General features: G+C 37.4%; 1 protein-coding gene across 1 annotated transcript; it reads right to left on the reverse strand.

Moving 5' to 3' along the window:
- Positions 1-4,357: 4,357 nt before the first annotated feature.
- On the reverse strand, positions 4,358-18,693 carry LOC108671945 (toll-like receptor Tollo). The gene is made up of 2 exons (XM_018159541.2): positions 16,951-18,693; positions 4,358-7,560 (listed from the first exon to the last, which is right to left on the reverse strand). Exons 1-2 carry the CDS (start codon positions 18,004-18,006, stop codon positions 4,762-4,764), a joined length of 3,855 nt encoding a protein of 1,284 aa, XP_018015030.1. The 5' UTR covers positions 18,007-18,693; the 3' UTR covers positions 4,358-4,761.
- Positions 18,694-20,790: the final 2,097 nt, after the last annotated feature.

A 20,790-nucleotide genomic window follows, 5' to 3' on the forward strand; every position in this document is an offset into this window, starting at 1 on the left:
GCTTATTGGATACGAAGGATAGAAGATTTTACAAGGTTTGCGACGATGCATGGTTTTTTTTTTTATTTAAGAAACTCGTGCTATGTTAATAAAGGCGATTTCAAGGTCCTTTTTCAGCTACGCAATTAAATATTAAGTTAAGATTGCGCGCTTACAAGTACAGTAACAACATAAAACTGAATTTCATCAGTTTCAAAGTTATCTCTCTGTAATAATAAAACGTATTAATTTTAGAGAATAATCATTTGCAAGGTTCTGCATCTATTGTAGTGAAATTTTATTCGGATTTCAACAATTATCCAATAGACCATACAAAATTGTAACTATTCATGACAGCAATAGTGCGAAAAACCGATTATATTGAAAAAATAGATCATTAAAATATAATATACTGTATGTTAAGAAATGAAGTATATACGATCGAGGGTATCGAGGATAGTAGGAATGTACAACACTAAAATGCAGCAGAAAAATCTAAAAAAAAACAATAATAGATTTAGGGGCATATCGAACATTGCGTTTAGGCGTCAATTAATATGTAGATACTTTAACTGCCTAGCATACAAAACAAGAAACGAATGATAAACATGAATACAGGAAACGACAATCCATTGCGAACGATACAACGAAAAATTAAATGCCAATCGTACGAATACTGCAATGAAAAAGATGTGAGAGCTCTGTGAAGACGAATGATGCCATGTCGGAGTACGTGTTGGTGCTGATCGCCACAAACAAATGTATGAATATCCTGGAAATGCATGGGTAATAATTCAGTTTAGTTTTGTGCCCTAATATCACAAGTTTTACTAAGTGACATTCAACAAAACTTCTTTTGAGCTCAATTATCTGCATGCTAATACAACTAAAAATAATGATATTTGACATAATGATGATAATTCTATTCATGAACCAGATCAATCTCTGTCGTACCACATTGTTCCATAACATTATTATGAATACTTTCACAATACACAGGTATGTTATAAGGGTTCCAGGTATAACCTTGTACATAAATTTCACTATCTTGGAGAAGTGAGACAAATCCAGTAGAAGTGAAACTATGCTGGACTATACTGAACTACTTTTTTTACTTGAAAAACTATACTGAAGACGGAATTTTTCAAGTAAAATATCAGAACTTTTATGGCTGCTCCGGGTATATAGTTGCGGAAAATTGAACACCTTACTATGAATTTGGAATTTAAATGATGAAACCTCAATGAAATAACTGCACATTAATTATATGCTTTCAATATACAGAAATGTATTTAGTTCCCGAACATTTACATTGAATATCACACAGGAACTTTTATTACTACTAGAAAACAATTGCATCCAAAATCCCAGTGGGACTCACGAATATAATATAAGGAAAGTGAGTCTATGTTCGAAGTCTGAGCTGGAATAGAAAGTGAATATTATTCAAGGTTAACGAAGCAAAGGCGTACAATTAAACTCGTGGATTCTTACGTCTACGAACAGCCGTCGAAATACGTAAACAAATGACTAGATATTTTCTAATGATAATAAACGAATTCAAATTCGTACGTGATTTACCGATAAAAAAAATGAGTAATTTGCAATCTAAACCATGAATCATTCTTCTCATAATAGTTGTATAAATAGTTTTTTTAGCATGATTAAATATCATCAGTAATCATTCTAATGCATTGATCTAAATATAGTTAATTTTACATTTAATTGGTTGACAACTTTTAAAACAGTGAAATCGTTCAATAAAAATTATTTTCGCTTCAGTTAAATAAAAATTCCGAATAAATTACTATGTGGGCCCTACCTACCCAGCATAATATTTTGAAGAAGACTACTAAACTTATTTCAACATTTGTTTTGTAAAGGCAAAAATTAGTTGGCAGGATGGGCTAAAAAAAACTACGTACCAAAACAGTACACATAATTTTCTCGATTAATTTGAACATTCAGTGTAGTTCATTTTTTTTGCCAGATTCATACAAGACCACAGGATATTCGGTCTATGCGCAGGAGTTTCATAATCTCTGTAAATGTTTTGATTATCGATAATCCGTATTGTAATCAGAGTCTGAAATTCAGGTGAATGCAGCTAAATACAATCACAGTACTTTCGTAAACTTTAAACCGTTCATAAAGATAATTTTGTAAGAATTTAACTATAAAATTTTATTCTATAATCTCTGATATAAAACGAAGTTTATTGAAAAATGTGGCATCGGCCGTCGAATATATATACGGGTAGGCTACAAAGAACAGTTCTTGCCACCCAACGACTCCATTTTTACGCTCAAAATATTTTACACATGCATAAATTCAGGGCATCATTGCATTCTAGAACTTAAGGAAGTTAGTATATTTACGTGAGAAACTAAGAACATAATCTTTACAAATTAAAATAAATAAAATTTACAATTACACAAATAAGAAAACTTAGTCAGAATATCACGAGTCCGGTGTGAACTACCTCTGATAAGAAGAAAACTTATTTACAATTGTACAAAAAATATTACTTTTACTCAGAATTAACATTAGAATAATCCTACAGGATCATACGCACCAATGTCAGCTGATGACATACTGAAATGTAACAGCATTTTCCATTCAACTTAATATGAATAAATTGTTTGCACGGCGCAATCACGTTGACTCAAGCATTAAGCGGCAGTGAATAAAGTACTTAACCGTTCCAGCATACATGCTAACCAACACCCATTTCATTATTAAACACAACTTCGTTGCCAAATCGTCCGTTGAAAAATTCGATCAAAAGGCCAGTCTAGTCAAGAAAAATACAAGAATCGGCGACAGGCCTATTCTTCAATGTCGAAGATACTATACTACTAAATTAACGTCTAAATGCTTGGCGACGAAGCGGTTTTCACTTCACAGAGACAAGTCAACCATCAATAAGAATGATGGTGAAAACATCGTCCACAATCACAGGTTGTATATCAGAAACGAGCGCAAAGTTCAAGACTTCAAAATAAGGTTTAACTATGAAATATTGCATCACAAAAATATAATAATCATCATGTACAAAATTATTCCAATTATGCCTCGCAAATGAAAATTTATCACAACAGCAGAGTTATTCGGAATCATAAAATTAAATTTACTGCGTTCCGTGATAATTGGAACGACAAGAACTGGCAAAATCCTTCTAGTGCAAGAATACATGAACTTGGAAGAGTTATTGCGTTTGCAACTGTAATGCACTACACGAAGCAAGCATTTAGGTGTTATGCACTTATACTCTTCCAAACTGAGTAACGATAGAGATCTTGGAATTATGAGCATCGTAACAACAAAAATATCGAATATAATTTCGATATATAATTGAGAAACAATAAACTATGTTTCAAAACACATTTAGAAACGTACCTATAGGTAAAAACCTAATAATTCCATGGCCGAATAAATCTTAAACAAAAAAAAAATAATAACGGGCCTTTGACAATGACAAATGAGGCTGGAACAAATGCACCATAATATTAAAAGTTACATTCCAACTCGTTCATTGAGCGCTAAAGTGAAGTAAAAATTAAAGTTTGTTATCTCTCGTCCATTGCGATGAATAATTTTGGCACTTCTTCCAATCACAGATCTCCGTATGCGTGAATATACTACCAGTGCAGAGGAATCGCTTGTTATTTATCCCAGAGTTTGCACTTAATCTCAACATACAAAACTACACAATTTGACTAACAAGATGGCTACGTTCGCAAATAAATGGCAATGAATTAGGGTGACTATTGATTTCGCATGAAGTATCTCTCAAAATGTACAAGCTCGAGCTCTAATGTATGGAAAACGTAAGAAACGTCTTCTACAGAATATGGCAATGGGCTGAAAATTTGTTTCTGCTTCATTGAATCACTTCGACTATAACCTTCACATGTGTGATCGTGAACAGAACAGTCACGAAGCGGCGGAAGCGCAATTCTCAACTACATTTGCAGGGCACAATTTCGACAGACAGGAATAATTAATATTGATAAAACTTTCACTGCAACAACCAAGGACCGCACATTTATCATTTCAATACCAGCTGCAATGCACCGATTCAACCTTGTTGCAACCAACTGATATTGCAGATTGTCTTGGATCAATATGATACTAAGTAGTAGCAAATCGAAACAAGCATTCACGAGGTCTCAAATTATGGCTTCTTTAACAACATCAAGGATAACATGATTTATAGCTCCATCAATCATCATTTTAGCATAATTACCAGCTTTTCTATTACTAAAATCTTTCATCATTAAAATCAATAATTTATGAACTGTGAGCATATTTTCCGCATTCATATTTGTCACAGATTACTAAATTTTTATCAACGCTATTTCTACCACAAATTAATTGCACAAGTAAGTTTCCGAAGATATTAGTTAATTTTTTATTAAAAAATAAGACCATAATGAAAGAAGCAAGCCAACGAAATCCATTGCTCTAGCTAAAAAAAGGTAAAAATATCCTCCACATTTAACGTTTGGGTTTCATCTCATTGATATGAGCGAGAAAATTCAGCAACCTTTACTTGGCAAAACGTGGTTAAATCCAGCCAACCTTCCTTAGCAATGAATGGCTGAATCCAGCCACCTTTACCTTACTAGGCAATAAATGGCAAAATTCACCCCCCCCCTTACTTGGCAATAGATGGCTAAATCTACAGTAGAAATGCACTCGCCCAAACTCGGCAATAGATGGCTAAATCTACAGTAGAATGAGAACTACTAGACACTATCAGACACAGCAGGCTTGTGGCTAGGAACCACTATTAGAGTTGTTGTGTCTATGATGGTGATGATGAGCATGACGCACCGAATTGTGGTTGTGGTTGTGATGTTGCACGTGATGCACATGCTGATGAAGGGCCTGATGTGAGGTGATGTGCTGTAGGTTGATCTCCTGAACTTGTTGCTGGTCAGGCAAGATGATAGTTTGTTGCGGTTGAGTCTGTGAAGTGTAATGACACGTCGTTTGGGCAGGTATGCTCGTCTGGGACACAGCTGTTTCACTGGGGGATTGTTCCTGACACTCCTGCTGCTGTATTGCCCTTAGCTGGTGTGTTCTAGAGGGCGGTCTTGCGTCTGGCATCGCAAATTTAAGTTTATGCCAGAAATTGGCATCACCCCACCTCAGCCATGTGTTCGTTTTCAGGTAGAGTCTCAAGTCTGGGTCCAAGTCCCCCATAGAAACTTCACCCAGAAGGATAACGATGAGACGGCGGCAACGATCGCGCAACACCTCGTGGTGTGCCGAGCGGAACTCGTATCGCATCCACTCCGACTTAATGAAGTTGTCGGATAAAATAAGCACCGTTCGCTTGCTAGACTCGACGGCGCTCAAAATACTGTCAGTGACGTACGCACCAACAGGGAAATCTCTGTAGTGTAAGCACAGCTTATAGGAAGGACTCCCTCTTTCCAGCTCAGGGGCTAAGATTTGAGTAACGAAAACTTCGTCTTTGGAGCTGTAGCTAACGAATGCATCGAACACCTTACTGGAATCTTCACTGCGATCATTTTTGTAGAACAGTCGAACGCCATGCTTGGCGTGCATATAAACTCGTATTCTGTTACGATTACAAAATACAAAGAAAAATATCAATAGAAAGAGGGCAACGCCGCTCAACGTTGCTACTGGAACTAAAATTTGGCTATCGCTAGGGTCTCTATCCCGAACTAATGTTGTTTTCTCTATGTACTTGGTGCCACACTCTGACGAATTGTACGCAGTAATTTGTTCACCGCTTTCGAGGCTCGTGCCGTTCTCTATACAGTAAACTTCTTCGGAGTCAACCGAAATTTTGCCAGGCTCTTCATTTTCGAACAAGAAATACTTCAGCTGGTCCAGAAAAGAACATTCGCAAGTCCATGGGTTTCGACCGATCCGGATCGAAATTAGACTGGGGCTGAGTTGGTTGAATGAAAACACTGATAACAAGTTGCCGTCTATACGAAGCATTTTTAAAGCTATCAGGGTACTGAATGTCGTGTTATGGATGCTCATTAGCTGGTTGTTATGTAGGTAAAGCTCCCTCATCAGCACCAAGTTCTCGAATTCGTATCCTTTCAATGATTTCAGATTATTATCGTTTATGTACAATATCTGCAATTGTTTGAGCCCGTTGAAGGTTCTATTGTAAACAGTGTTGATGCTACTGTTATTGAGGAAAAGAACCTGTAGATTCTTTCTCCCTATAAAAGTGTGACTCGAGAGAGATTCAATACTGTTGCCGTCAAGGTAAACTTCGGACGCATCCATGGGGATTCGGTCTGGTACCGCGACGAGCTTTGTGCCAGAACAGTCGACTATATTAGCGGTCCATGAGGCGTCGTGAAAACAAGTGCAGTTCGTGGGACAAGTCATCTCGCAGTCGCACGCGTCAAAGTCACAACAGTGGCAAAGAGAGGGACAATGTGACTCGTACTTGCACAGGAATTGAAGCTTATGGACCTCGAGGAGTGAAAGCAGACCTTGCCCTCTAGCATTCAGCAGCCTGCAGGTAATGGCGGCTAAGTCAACTATTCTTGGAGTTTGCCTTATTTCTTCAGGACCGTTGATTTTTTGCAGCCACTGAAGGGTGCAGTCACATTGTAATGGGTTCTCTCCAATGTAGAATTCAGGTTGAGATTTTGAAGGTTCTAAAACAGAGAGCCGCAAAGCGTTTTGGTCGAGATGCTGCAAGAGGTTAGAAAATAAGTCTACCCTGGTGAGATTCTTCTTTTTGAAGAATGTGTAAGGTTGGATTTGGCTGATCAGATTGTTATTGAGAAAAATTATTTCAACAGAATCGGGAATCGAGCTGGAACTTACTTCCCGTAACTTATTGAAACTCGCATCTAAAATTCGCAAACTAAGTTGACTTTCAAGTTCGAAATAATTTCCTAATTCATTAATTAGATTCGATCGTAGATCTAAATATTCTAATCCTAAAGGGATGAATGCATAATCAAACATTTCTAAGTGGTTCTTGGACAGATTAAGCCACTTGAGCTGCGACAAGTCCGAGAAAAGGCCGTGGACATTCGTTAACACGTTGTCATCCACACGTATTGCTTTCAAGTTGTGATTGTGATCAAACGCACCATTTTCTATTGTACGTATTTTATTCTGCGATAAATTTAAAACTCTTAACATAGCTAAATACTTAAAAACTTCTTTTGATATAGTTTCTATTTCATTATTTGCTAAATTCAACACCGTCAACTGCTGCAAGTCTTTAAAAGATCGTTTCATCACTTCTGAAATGCTGTTACCACTCAAGTCTAAACTAAGCAAATTTCTGAGCTTTTTGAGCACTAAGGGCACCTCCTGCAAGTAGTTATTACTAAGGTGCAAGTCTTTGAGCTTGGTGGAATTTCTAAGTGCATCGCTGTCAACACTGAAAATTTGATTAAAGTCCAGCCTGAGGTGTGCCAGTTCAACAAGACCTTCGAGGGTTAGGTCGGTAAGAAGCTTCAGACGATTTTCCGAGAGGATGAGAGTGTGAAGGCGGAAGAGGCCGGAAAAGGTGTTATCATTGATGCTTTCCAGCTGGTTCCGCTCCATGTTCAGCACCTGAAACACAAAAACATGTTAAACGGGAGCATATTGACTTTGCGAATTGTGCAACATTGTGAATAATGTGCAACATCTTCAATTGGTAAGGTTCAGTTTGTTTTTCACTTTTAGCATATGAAACGAAGAAACCTGTTAATTAAGAGGGATCATGTTAACATAGTGATATATAGAGTGTGGTGCAACATCTTTGATATTCAAGGTTCATTTAATGTATCACTTATAGCATAAACAACATTAACATCCTGTTAAATGTCGTCTCTCTTCCATTACGATGAATTCACTATGTTCACATAGTAAATAATGAGTGCGGCTGAGCATGTTTAATATTTACGGTATTAATTGGCGGGCAGCCAAGTTTTAAACATATAATACGACTTAATAAACATATCCATATTTCGTTAACTCTAATCGACAATTTATGCATAATATACCTACATAAGTGATAATATTTAAAATAACTAGGAATTTATTTTAAATTCACGACCTGATTAAAAGAACTACTACAGTTTTGTGCACATGGGGACGAAATCTGATGCTCGACCAGGCCTTTTATTTATAAATATTAATGAAAAAATATTATTTGTAGCGACTTTCCTCTTACTGACACGCAATAAATTCCTTAATAAATACAACAGGCGAGGGATCGATCAACTGTAGTTATGACGTACAATTCAAACACAAAATCTACTTTGACAAACTTTATGTAAAATTTAGTTTTCATGCGAGTTAAAGGTGCATGAGGCACCGCAGAACGTCTCATCATCATGTCGTCGGACGAAAATCATGTCCATCAAATAAATGCTTCATTGATTGTACATGTTTTCCCTTGAATAGGAAATGTATTGACAGTGATGGCGAACGAAAATATTAAAAACACAGCAATTAGTACGACGTAGATGCCATTTACTAAAAGGTGGTGTGTAGTGTGTATATACGTATTAAATCGTTTGAAGGCGAGTGAGACAAAAACACTTCGTTTTATTATTTCACACCATATAAGCGCTTAGATTTAATTTTATTTACAATCCGAACAAGTATTTAAGAACACGCAGGGTGCAGGATTTATTGATACAGCGAGGTAGCGGTAGGTGCATGCTACAATACACTGAGAGGAATCAGAATGATTTGTCCAAATATCGATGCGCTTTTTGCCCTGGCGTGGGTCGTCATGACCCAGTTTGGCCCGGAAAAAGAATTTATCAGTGCTACGTGCAGAAAGCGAGTCACTATTTGCACGACATGACCCATTAAACATTGCAGTAAATTATGCACCGTTATTGCTGTGGTCCCGTTACCCACACCGGAAAAAAGGGTATACGCACGCAAGCAAGAATTTGCATGATGAATAGAAGATAATCAGCAAAGACTGATTATATAATTAGCAGTATCTCAAGCTTCCCATTATTAGTAACATCATCATTAATGATTTAAAACATGCAACAGACAAAATTGATTCCGTTAAAAATTAGTTTTGTCGAACAACTCAGCGTTTTCATTAAATAGTAGTTGGAATATGTCAGGATGCTAGATTTTGTTGTACTACTACATAACAAAATTTAGTGCATATCAAAGGGAAAGTTCACGTGCCAAGGCAACTGATTAGCAGTAATTATGAAACAGGATTCTGCTGAACTATTGACCTTCGGATGTTGCTTTAGCACAAGGCGGAGATGTTCACAAAGCTTTAACTTAACACAAGGCGGAGACACAAGATGTCTGAGTTTACGTTCTTTATATAATGCATATTTTTCGCTTGTTTTCGATGCAAACCAGTCTGACGTTAATTTCATTTTAGTTAATTTACTCAAGTCCCACAAGAAATGCCCACTGGAGAATTTGATAGAGTACATATACCACAAAAATATGACATTAGCAAATTTTCTTGTTCGGCTCGTTCATGCGATCCCTTTGCTCTAAGTGAAGAATTATTCTACTACGGTACACAAATATTCAAATTTATACACGAAAAAATCATGATGGAACTGAATCTACATATTTTGTTTGAAGTAAAATGTACAAAAAATCGATTGAGGTCACTTTCGTTAAAACTAATATAAATAAATAACAAATAAATGAATATTGCCAGCAGGTTGTTCCAAGAGTTGCTTGACATGAATAATCCCTTCTTTTTGTGGCTGATTTAATTTTTACAGAGCGACGAAGTGTGCTTTCCATCTATCAAAATAATTCTAAATCTAGCCTTCTGTAATGAAAAACTTTAGATATTTACAACTTCTACGTTTTAACTATTACCGGTACTACATATTTACTGCTCTTTTTAAACTCGTTCGACATTTTTGAGAAATTGTAAGATTAATTGTATATCGTTATAAATTTATAATTGAATTACAATAATAAATTCCCATTACATCTCAGATCTTATCTGCCTCGTGATTCCACGACTGTAAAATAAAATTAAATCAGATTCTTGTTACATTCGGATACTTAAATTATAAAGACTACATATCATCTATAAATATTTACTGCATTAGGCTATGAACACGCAAACAATATATAATGTACCTATAGCCCAATGATCGCAATCAATTTTGCATCCCAAATTTCCCACTTGTCTACAACTAGTAGCTACAAACACATCATTAGTAATACACTGAATTAATCCTGAATATAAATCATCGTAACTAGAATTAAACGAAGTGGCACAGCGTGACGGCAAGGGTGTAGATTAAATGCACGGAATTCGCCTCCCATGTTATTCATTTCAACACATCCGCGTTTATCGCCACGCAAAGAGCAAAGCGACTGCTTAACCTCAATAAATTAGACCCGACCACCTTGGGTAAGGCGGAAATAGAATACCTATGTCAAATAATTTTCCATACAAGGTTAACGAAAAACTTCACATGCTGTTCTGTCGAGATCAGTTTTGGACGACTCATATATATAAGGTTTTAAATGCATTTATTTCTACCAATCACGACCGTTTCTTCGGAAGAGTGGCATCAAATTACGTTGGTGGCTAACTTTTTACGAGTGAGGTACATACTACCGCACTTGTCATGCACTGTCTTGCAGCCGTCACGTTCTTCATCAGTAAAGTCATCACTAATGTACGGTCGAGAAACGCGGTTGATGTTGTCGTACAGTAGACATAGCGGGGCTCGAGCAGAGAAATGCAAGCAGTCTACACCTTCATTTGCCTTCAGCAAGTGTTTGATACAGTCAAGTCATCAATAGTCTATAATATACACAGATCTAATATTACATATTATCTTCAATGTCAGTTTAGTTTAAATAATTTATACATTCTATTTTCATGTTGAGTAAAGTAATTCAAACATATTCAAGTTGAGAAATTCTTCAAAAACATCTAAGTTTTTAGAGCAAAAAAATTTTTGCGTGCAGCTTGCTTCTGTGGTTGCGAAAGTCGAACATTTTTCTGAAAAATATAAATTCAATCTTTGCACGTCCAATTATAAGTGAGGAAAATTTTTTAAAGTTACCAAGTATTTTGTTTCCTGTTATTGGATCCTATAAAAATATCAAATTTAGTATCGGCTAATAATAAATCGAACTTCAAAATCTCGTAGCTTGGAGGATGCCAACAGCATTAAAGTAATTACGTTCAAGTTGAATGGTCATTGACCTTACGATCTCTCGACATTCGTAAGTAAAAACGCTCAAACGCAGGTCTTATTGATGTGAGCTTGCAACAGCAGACAAACCAAACCAGTATTTGTTTTTTACGCTAAGCAAATCGTGGCTATTATAAAAAACGCGATAGCAGCAAGTCTCAATTGGCTGATGCCAAACCTCTACTCAGAATGCGGCTCCCGGAGAGCGTGTGAACGATTCTTCTCGAATTGCGTTGTTAATACGATCTGATTCAGTCTATAATAATAAGGTGAAAAATACGTCTTGAAGGATTACGGCGTTTAAAGCCTATTTAGTCAGATGAATGAAGCAGATCTTTCCATTGGTGCAACAATAAGCTTTCACTTGACAAGAAATGGCTACCTTAAGCCATAATTCAATATCAGCGCAAGACAAATTCATTTATTACAATTCAGATTAATAATTCTGCAATTCAGGCAATTCGTTGCAGCCATCAGTGCAGTGCCTTTCGGAGTTTCGCTGCAGCCATCAGTGCAGTGCCTTTCGGAGTTTTGCAGCAGCCATCAGCGCAGTGCCTTTCGGAGTTTCGCTGCAGCCATCAGTGCACTGCCTTTCGGAGTTTCGCTGCAGCCATCAGTGCACTGCCTTTCGGAGTTTCGCTGCAGCCATCAGTTCACTGCCTTTCGGAGTTTTGCAGCAGCCATCAGTGCAGTGCCTTTCGGAGTTTTGCAGCAGCCATCAGTTCACTGCCTTTCGGAGTTTCGCAGCAGCCATCAGTTCACTGCCTTTCGTAGTTTCAGTATTTTGGTAATACAGTCGTACCTTAATTAACTCGGCAAGTGCCTTAGTAGTTCTTACCTAGAAATTTACCCACGATGTTCTGAGTTATATACACAGAAGACAGAATAAAAAAGAGCTCCCAACGTTTGTGAAAACAAAACATATTTATTAGTTAACCAAACCGATAACCCTATCAGAAGTTAACCCTCATCTGATTAAACTTGTACCGAATTGTCATTCAACTATAGCATTAAAAAACTAAAAAAATTTTGGACATTATTCAGATGCGATACCAAAAGGCGAATTATTATCCACTCCAGTCCTTCACCGCGATTTGAATGAGGAAATAGCGTTATACGATTTGAAAACTAAGGCCCTTCAATAAACGACTCAATGAGGTAACAGAGAAATGGGCAAGGAACGGAATAATGGTTTTGATCGCTACCGGTATGTTTCTTGCTACCCACTCTAGAGACAGGCTTTTACAGACTTTAATGCTGCCGAGTAACACTTCGCAAATTTGCATGTCATCATGTAGGTCGTAGAAGCCAAACACAATGAAAGAGCATAGAAACAGTTTTCGGCATGGCGATTTGTTTACAACTAAAACAAATAGCCTGCAATAAAACTTACACAAAATGACCTGCAATAAGATCTGCCTAAACTAAACAACCTAAAACTAAACCGACTTGAATACAACACCTACAATTTAGTCAACCTAAACAGCACAACTTAAAATTAAGATAATACCTATGTAACAAATTTGAAAGCTTTTTTTTATTAACATAATTCGCCCCCAAATTTAACTTATTGAACTGACTAAGAAGGATCGAACATGCCTTAAGATGATTTTTTATAATGCCAAATCATAATATAGAGCTCAGGCACACATTGCATAGCGTGCTGAACAAATAAATAAATTTTCCATCACATTCTACTTTTTTTCGAACTACAAATGAAACATTAGGTAACACAAGAGTCTGAAACATTGTAGTAACGTACGTTCCAAGCGAAACCGTTGATGCCTTGTTTTTCCGTAAGTTTATTCAAGAAAAGCGACTGGAAACGGCAAGCTCAGGTGACATTTCGGTCCACGAAACTCCAATAAGTCGGCACCACGCATGCGTCCGTGGGAAACCACGTTCCCGCCGTGACGCCTGGGTCTCCAAAAATGGTTGTGTTGCGTGAAAATAAGCTCGTAATTTCTGGCGAGATACGCCAAAAGAATCCAACTTTGAATAGCAATAATGTAGCAATAACACAGAATACGGAATGCTATTGAAAGGGCTATTACTTCCTCTCGTACTTGAAGCTTAGGTGAAGACTTCAACGGCACAACTTGTAGAGCTACGGATTTGTTATTGGAAGAAAAGAAGTATTTACATGGAAACAAACAATTATTGCTTGAGAGCATAAAAACTAGAAAAAGCATTAAATGTAGAATCAATCTTAAGCTACTCAAAAACATAAAAAAATTCACTAACATTGTGAATTTGAAACTCATCAAGGCGAAAGAATCCTCAAATTCGCAGAATTCACGACAGAATTAAGTTATAAAAGCATGTGAATTGGACTTTGAGTCGTTGCTCGCTGTTCAGAAATGCCTTGGGCTTTACCAAATGCAGAAGCGGCGGTTAATTAACAACACGTCCGCTGCACCGTCCATATGCACGTAGCCTACGAGGGTTTATGCAGAGGTGGGGTCAACGACAGCAGAAGGCGGACGGTTAAAAAGCAATAATTACAGCATACACAAAAACATTTCGCAAAAATATCCTTGTGCGGTAATAACTGCGAGCACAAAAGCGATGTCCTTGTGCTGTAATAACTGCGAGCACAAAAGCGATGTCCTTGTGCTGTAATAACTGCGAGCACAAGAGTGATGTCCTTGTGCGACAATAACTGTGAGTACAAAAGTGATGTCCTCGTTCGGTAATAACTGCGAGCACAAAAGTGATGTCCTTGTTCGGTAATAACTGCGAGCACAAAAGTGATGTCCTTGTTCGGTAATAACTGCGAGCACAAAAGTGATGTCCTTGTGCGACAATAACTGTGAGTACAAAAGTGATGTCCTTGTGCGGTAATAACTGCGAGCACGTTTCACGAAAAATCGTTCTGCTACGGCATGATAAAAAAAATGCTCTTTTATTTCCACCATGGACCCCGACAAGTTCTAATAAAATGGCGATTATTCTATGATGAAATAATTTTCTGGAGACCAGCGTGACACGGAGACATGGATTACCACTTTCGTGTGTAGCGTAAGGCAGAGAAGACAGCGTCCACTCTTTGTTTTGCTGAGCCTACCACGTATATTGTAACCATAGCCGAGTCTCAAGAATACGTCAACAGTGAATTTTCAAATACCGAACGTAACAGCACGTCACCTATCATCGATTTCCGTGACGGTCTGACGGGAAAACTTCGATCTCGGCGTTTTTTTTTTCATAGAATTTGCCACACCCGCCATACCTCGTTCTTGATAGTCGGGCGTCCTTCCTTCTTCCATTCTTAGAAAAAAATTATTTCATATTCTGGTAATATAAGCTCTCATTTTATTTTGCAAAGAAGCGTAAGTTCCTAGTAGTGAGCAGAGATTACAGGGACACACGCATATCATTATTAATTCTAACTACTTAATTAATCGCTTCATAGTCAAAGGAGCAACTGAACAACTAGGATACAGAGAATATATTCAGGAGCTTGCATAAATATTCTCTTAAGTGAAATAATAAATCAGTAGTAATAATAATTTTAATACTTCATGCTGTTAACCAGCTAACTAACTTTGATGATCCCAATTAACGATGCAAGTATATATACATAAACTAAAAAGCAAATGACAGCCAAATTAAACTAACGTTATTATATGCTCAAACTGGATGCAAAGTTTCTCAGAATGTGATATTTAAATTAGAAATAAAAAAGAAAGTCAACAATACATCACTTTAATTTTTCTTCCCAGTCCCGACACTTTTTATGGCAAGCGTGCAGTGGTGTGCACATGATTTTTGTCAAAAAAATTTACCCAAGAGACCGAAACCCGTACGCAAATATTAACCTAACCTTTTCGAGGTTGATGCCATAAGATAGTTAAGGAAGGTTCTACCACAGAACCAAATGAACGCCAAGCTCGTTAAGTTAAACTCATGATTAGCTAATGGAAACGGTGGTTTTTAGAGTCCATGGTCGCTGGGTTATTTCTCGTTAAATAAAGAGCATTAGCACGCAGAACCGGCTTCTGAAAAGCAGGTAGAAATGTCTCGCATAAAAATAAAGCTAAATAACCGGTAATTGACCAAGTAAAATATACAGGCTACGTAGTAGTAACCGATGATTATATAGTGAATAAAATTAAACGTATATCGAGGAACATTTTCGATGTGAATTTTGAACTAACAACACCGCATATAATCGACGGCAAGAGTACAAGTAACACGTACGTTCAAAGAATCCATTAATTACGAATTCTGTAAGATTTAATAATATTTCTGAAAAAATATGCTTAATACATAACATTTTTATTCGCTCACTGAAAAAAAATATTACTGATAACATGACGAATCAACAGTGGCCATTGATCAACATTAGAGAGAAAATATCTCTATCAAGACTATGTAATAGAACTACGAAATTGAAATGTATGCAAGGCAGATACAATGGATTTTAACTTTTAGCATTATTCAAATCAAGATAACATAATACTTTAAAATAATCATTTATCGAATATGAACTAGAAAGGTAAGAAATGTCCAAAAAAATATCGTCTTCGATAGGGAAAGCATGTTCGCTTCCTGAATTACCCTAAACCAAGGTACGAGGGGATGGAATTTATTCAAACACTGCCTATCGATAAAAGTTGTGACAGTAACAATCAACAGTCTATCATTTATAGCAGGAAAATTGCAACATCAATATTATTAATCGAAACTATTCGTCTGCAAAGGTTCGTCTATCATCGTCAACGGGTTAATCATTCTCACGATTAATTGCCTTCAATTGTCACAGGGATCCAGAATTAGGGCAACATTGAATTACTAAATTAATCCAACCCACAAAAATGTTTCTTATCGAAAGATTTGGAGACAGGATGGTTGCTTCGTGATAATGGAACATAGAACATCATACCTGTGAAACTTCAATAAAAAGTTTAAAACTTTATTTTTGTCATATTAACCACCATCGTTCAAAAATCATCCATCTTTCGTTGGCATACTTTACAGTTTACATCTAAGTAACAATTGAGGTTTCAATCTTGAAGCATTTTACGCCGCTGACGCGAATTTATAAAATAGAGAAAGTTTTTCTTTTTTTATTCCTGGTTTGCCCACGATTATGGTTACATCTCAGATTTGCAGCTAAAAACAGGATGAAAGGACAATTAATTTCAATGATTATCAAAGCGAATTTCATTAACTTTCCTGGCATCATTGGAGCTAAAGTAAATTATAAACTTATCGACCGAACACCTAGAACTAATTTGCCACTAATTTAATTGCGAAGAGAACGCTTAACTAAGTCATCTTCATCGAAAAGGTATATAAATTTAAAGAATAGTTTCTAATTAAGACAATAGAGTGAACCATAGCAAGGCAGACTAATGATATAATAATTAATATTAATTCAAGACTAAACTCTGAACACAATTTCATTCAGAAGTTCGAAAATTATTCCAAAGTTTTACGCTGATCGCAAACTCATTTCTCTTGAGCGGCCGTGGGGGGAGAAAACTTTCGTGAAGTCCAGAATGTTACAAAATCGTTGGATAATGTATTCCAACTAACCACATTTTGACAATGCGGAGAGTGAACAATCAATATTGTGATGATTTCCTATGTCATAAATAATTTCTGATACAAGCATAATTAAAGTTCCTGTGTACACGAACGTCCTAGCGGCCGGCTGCTCGTTCCTAGCGAACTATAATGATCTCCTTATTGCATGCATGAAGTTAATAAATGGAAGTATGGCCACACTAAGTATTAAAAATACGCACTTAAATACGAGTTTAAGTTAAGCAAAAGTCCATACCTGCAAGTTGGTGAGATCCCTGAACGTCGCGGCGTCGAGACGACTGATTTTATTGTGGGAGAGATCCAGGCTTGCTAGTCGCAGAAGATCCATGAAGGTCTCCGAGTTCACCCAAGTGTTAGTGAGGTCATTATCAGCAAGATTGAGCTCAAGTAGCATGTAGAGACCGGTAAAAAGTCCAGGAGCTAAGACTGTTATGGAATTATTCCTTGCATAAAGCTTGGTAAGGCGTTTATTTTCTTTGAAAAGTTCGGGCGGAAGGGTGCTGAGCAAGTTGCCTGAAATGTCAAGGACTTCCAGAGAGTACATGCCAAATAAAGCTTGATCAGCAAGATCTTGGATTCCGTTGAGACTCAAATTTAACGATGTCAAATTTTTTAAGGCAGAAAATGCGAACGGGGGCACAACATTAAAGTGATTGAAAGAAAGATCCAGTTGCCTCAGTCGTGGTGCACATTTTTTGATTGCGTTGTTGAAACTAAGGTCGTTAATATCCTGAAGTCTATTGCGAGACAAATTGAGCATAGTCAGATTTCCAAGACCACAAAATAATCTGGGTGGGAGAGTCCAAATATTATTGTCACCAAGATCTAAATTTTCTAGAACTGTCTGATGGTAAAACGCGTCTGGCGCAATTGAGAGAGTCATAGCTGACCAGTCGGTGTTGAAGGTTTTCAAAGTTAAATTCTGAAGATTACCGAGTCCAGCGAAAGCATCACGAGGAACTTCTCCGATTTTGCAATATTCTATCTGAAGTTGTCGTAATCTGGTGAGCTGCACGAAACTCTTGTTTCTAAGAGCGCTCTGGAAAAATAGGACATCGCTACATTCGACCTCGAGGCTGATGGTAACTCTTGCTGGGATGACACTGAAGTTGGTCGTATCTAGTTCACTGTTGATAGTCCTTAGGCGACAGATGAGGCTAACTTTATCGCCTCCAGCACCTGTCATCTGGCAGTCATCGGGAGTGTCGATGGCCGCCCCAACGGAGGCTCCCATCACCCTGGATATCATCATCCATTGCAGCACCCACAACGCCCACGCTTTGGGCTTCATCGTGCATCCACGACGGCAGTTTCAGCGAAGCGAAAACTCCGCCGCCGCTACCCAGCTTAGTCTCCCAGCCCTAGAAGTTCTCGCCATCTTAAACTGCCAAAGCTCCTTCCATATCAAACACTTTTGGATGAATTTGATTTCTTATATTGGTGCCTGTACACTTTAGCACGTGAAAAACAAACGAATCACATTATGTACACTTCACAAGGACTTTTTAACCTTGAGGAAAATGGAAGCAAAATTATAGAATGGCACACGTACAACGAGCACAATATCAAAACAGATGGTAGCGACAGACAACCTACCACATGACGGACAAAAATTCCACTGAGCAACCCTAGCGGAGGAAGCCTCTCACATCCAGCGAGGTGCCCGAGGCCACGAACGCCGTCTGGCTCCTCCCACTCCGTCAGACAACGCCAGTGCTCTTCACACACAATTACCACGTATTTACTTATTGCCTTCAGGCAGATGATCAGATCGTAGTTCCTTGGACATTAAGAATTCTGCTCTAGTTCAGCCGACCTACTTTGCCTACTAGAGTATTAGTCTTCGTCATATTGTCCGTCTCGGCATGACAGGCGTTCGCACAAGGGACGAGAACTTGTTGCTTTGTGAAGAAGCGCCTTCCATGCAAGCATTGGAACTGTCAGAAGGAACGGAGTAACCTGAGGCGGGCTAACTGCAACGGTTCCTTCAGCACACCTGGAATGAAAACGAGGCGTAACCTATTTCTAGGAATACGCAGCATTACGATTATTGCGTTTACACGACGTAATTCGCTATTAACCTCCTACTACAAAAGGAGCTTCCACCATAAAAAGGGCAAATAAAATATTCTCCACATCACGTCATAAGTTCAGCCCTTGCGAATGCCTGTATAATGAGCCTAAATCTGGAAAATTATGCAGTAAATATTAAGCGTATAACATAGTCATAACCTTGACTTTCTGACTTGAAATGTAAAAGCTATTAAGAATTTTGTGTATTACAAATTACATACACACAAAAATGCAAGCTTATTTACGGGTTTTACTTCAAACTTACGTCCCATACCTCATGAATTATTGATAAAAATCACAAAAAGCAAAATAAGGCCAAACTTATCAGCTTTCGATTTAGCGGTCCGGCATAATCTCTTGGCAGTTCGCGCGTCTGGCACGCGTGTGCTGTTGCTGCAAGCAGGAATGAAGAGTTCGCTTCTCCGTGACCCTATTCTTTCTGCGACCCCAAATGACCTATGCTGGATTCCCGACCATATTTGAAGTTCTCACTCTCTTGCTGGTCGTTCCTTTGGCGAGTATTTGATCCAAGCTTCTATTGCGATATTAAGCATATATGTACGGAAGTTTGTTCGGTATGTATCTTTTATCAGCTACGGTAGCACCCAAGTGCAGTGAGTTGTCCTTACTTCAGCTGTGCAAGTTGCAATCACCACCGCCACTAATCCAAGCTACCCTAATTAATTTGTCGATTGTGATGTCTTTCGGGTGAGCAGCAGGTATTTAAGTTTTTCGTAAAATGGCAGGCGATAGTATTGCATGCGGGCTTCATTCGTGAAATAACTGTCTTGAATATTGGCTGTCGTCGGTGCTTTCAAAAAGTAAAGCAAATATTGCATACAATACTTGAAACATCTCAAGTTATGTTGTTCACTAATTCATGTTTAAGAACGTAATCTCGAATTTGTGAGCGTGTCTCTCTGTTCGAGACAGACGTTCGTATTTTCACAATGAGCAGACGTTATCGGTAAAATGCATTTACATGGCTTTTTACATTAATCCATGAGAAGTCTTCTTCGAATTAGCTGGAACATAAACGAGCCTGGAATTCCTTAAACAAAATTGCATTGATATGGATAACTGTAACAAACATAGATTTCCGAATTGTTTCCAATTTTACGCTTTTTTTAAGGGATGAAAAATACGCACAGAAAAACAAGCGGATCTTATTGTCCAAGTAATGACTTTCCGCATGTAGTACTGACAGGTCTCTTATCTGAGCAAAACTGCTTCGGGACGGTCCACACAAGCGTAAGAAGTGCATCGCCATTTGGACAAATTTCCACAATTTTTCTGAGTACAACGAACCACGGACGCTGTCAGCTGAGCTGATCGAGCGACGCGCTGTAGAGAGTTTAACGTCATCTATAACTCACTTAGACTTAAATAATTTATCATTTGCACATAATTTAGCGTTAACTATGCTGTAAAAATTATGCACTCATGCTGCGTTTGTAAGTATATCTTAACTAACTGCAAAATAATAGAATTAATTGAAAACAAATAAATCCTTAAGTATTTTTTACCAACTTGTGGCAATCCGAAGTTCATTGTGTGTTAAAAAAATTTGCCAGATGCAAAAAACAAACATTTTAAAAACGTTGTGAATAGATAGATTTTAATGTATTATTTCAAGTTATTCTGCGTGCTATAAAACAAATGACTAAAAGGACTAATAAATTTATATTGGTTTACAAATGAAACAAATATAAAATCTTATAAATCATGGAGGCAACGAGAAAAAAATGCACGTGGATGAATTTCCCTTTGTATTAAAAGCAAAGAATCTGTTATTGATTACCTGTATGTTAATACTGTGATTTCTATCAGTTACAACATAAAAAAGGTAGACATGAATATATATGCTTTCGGATCTATTGAACCGAAATTAGAGACATTCTTCTCACAATATATGGAAATTAATAAATATGAACATAAACTGAAATTTAGATTCATTGATTCTGCATGAGTATTGTCTAAAATTTTCATTCAAAATGTTCTC

This window comes from Hyalella azteca, unplaced genomic scaffold, assembly GCF_000764305.2.
Source record: "Hyalella azteca isolate HAZT.00-mixed unplaced genomic scaffold, Hazt_2.0.2 contig12030, whole genome shotgun sequence".
Classification (NCBI taxonomy): Eukaryota; Metazoa; Arthropoda; class Malacostraca; order Amphipoda; family Hyalellidae; genus Hyalella; species Hyalella azteca.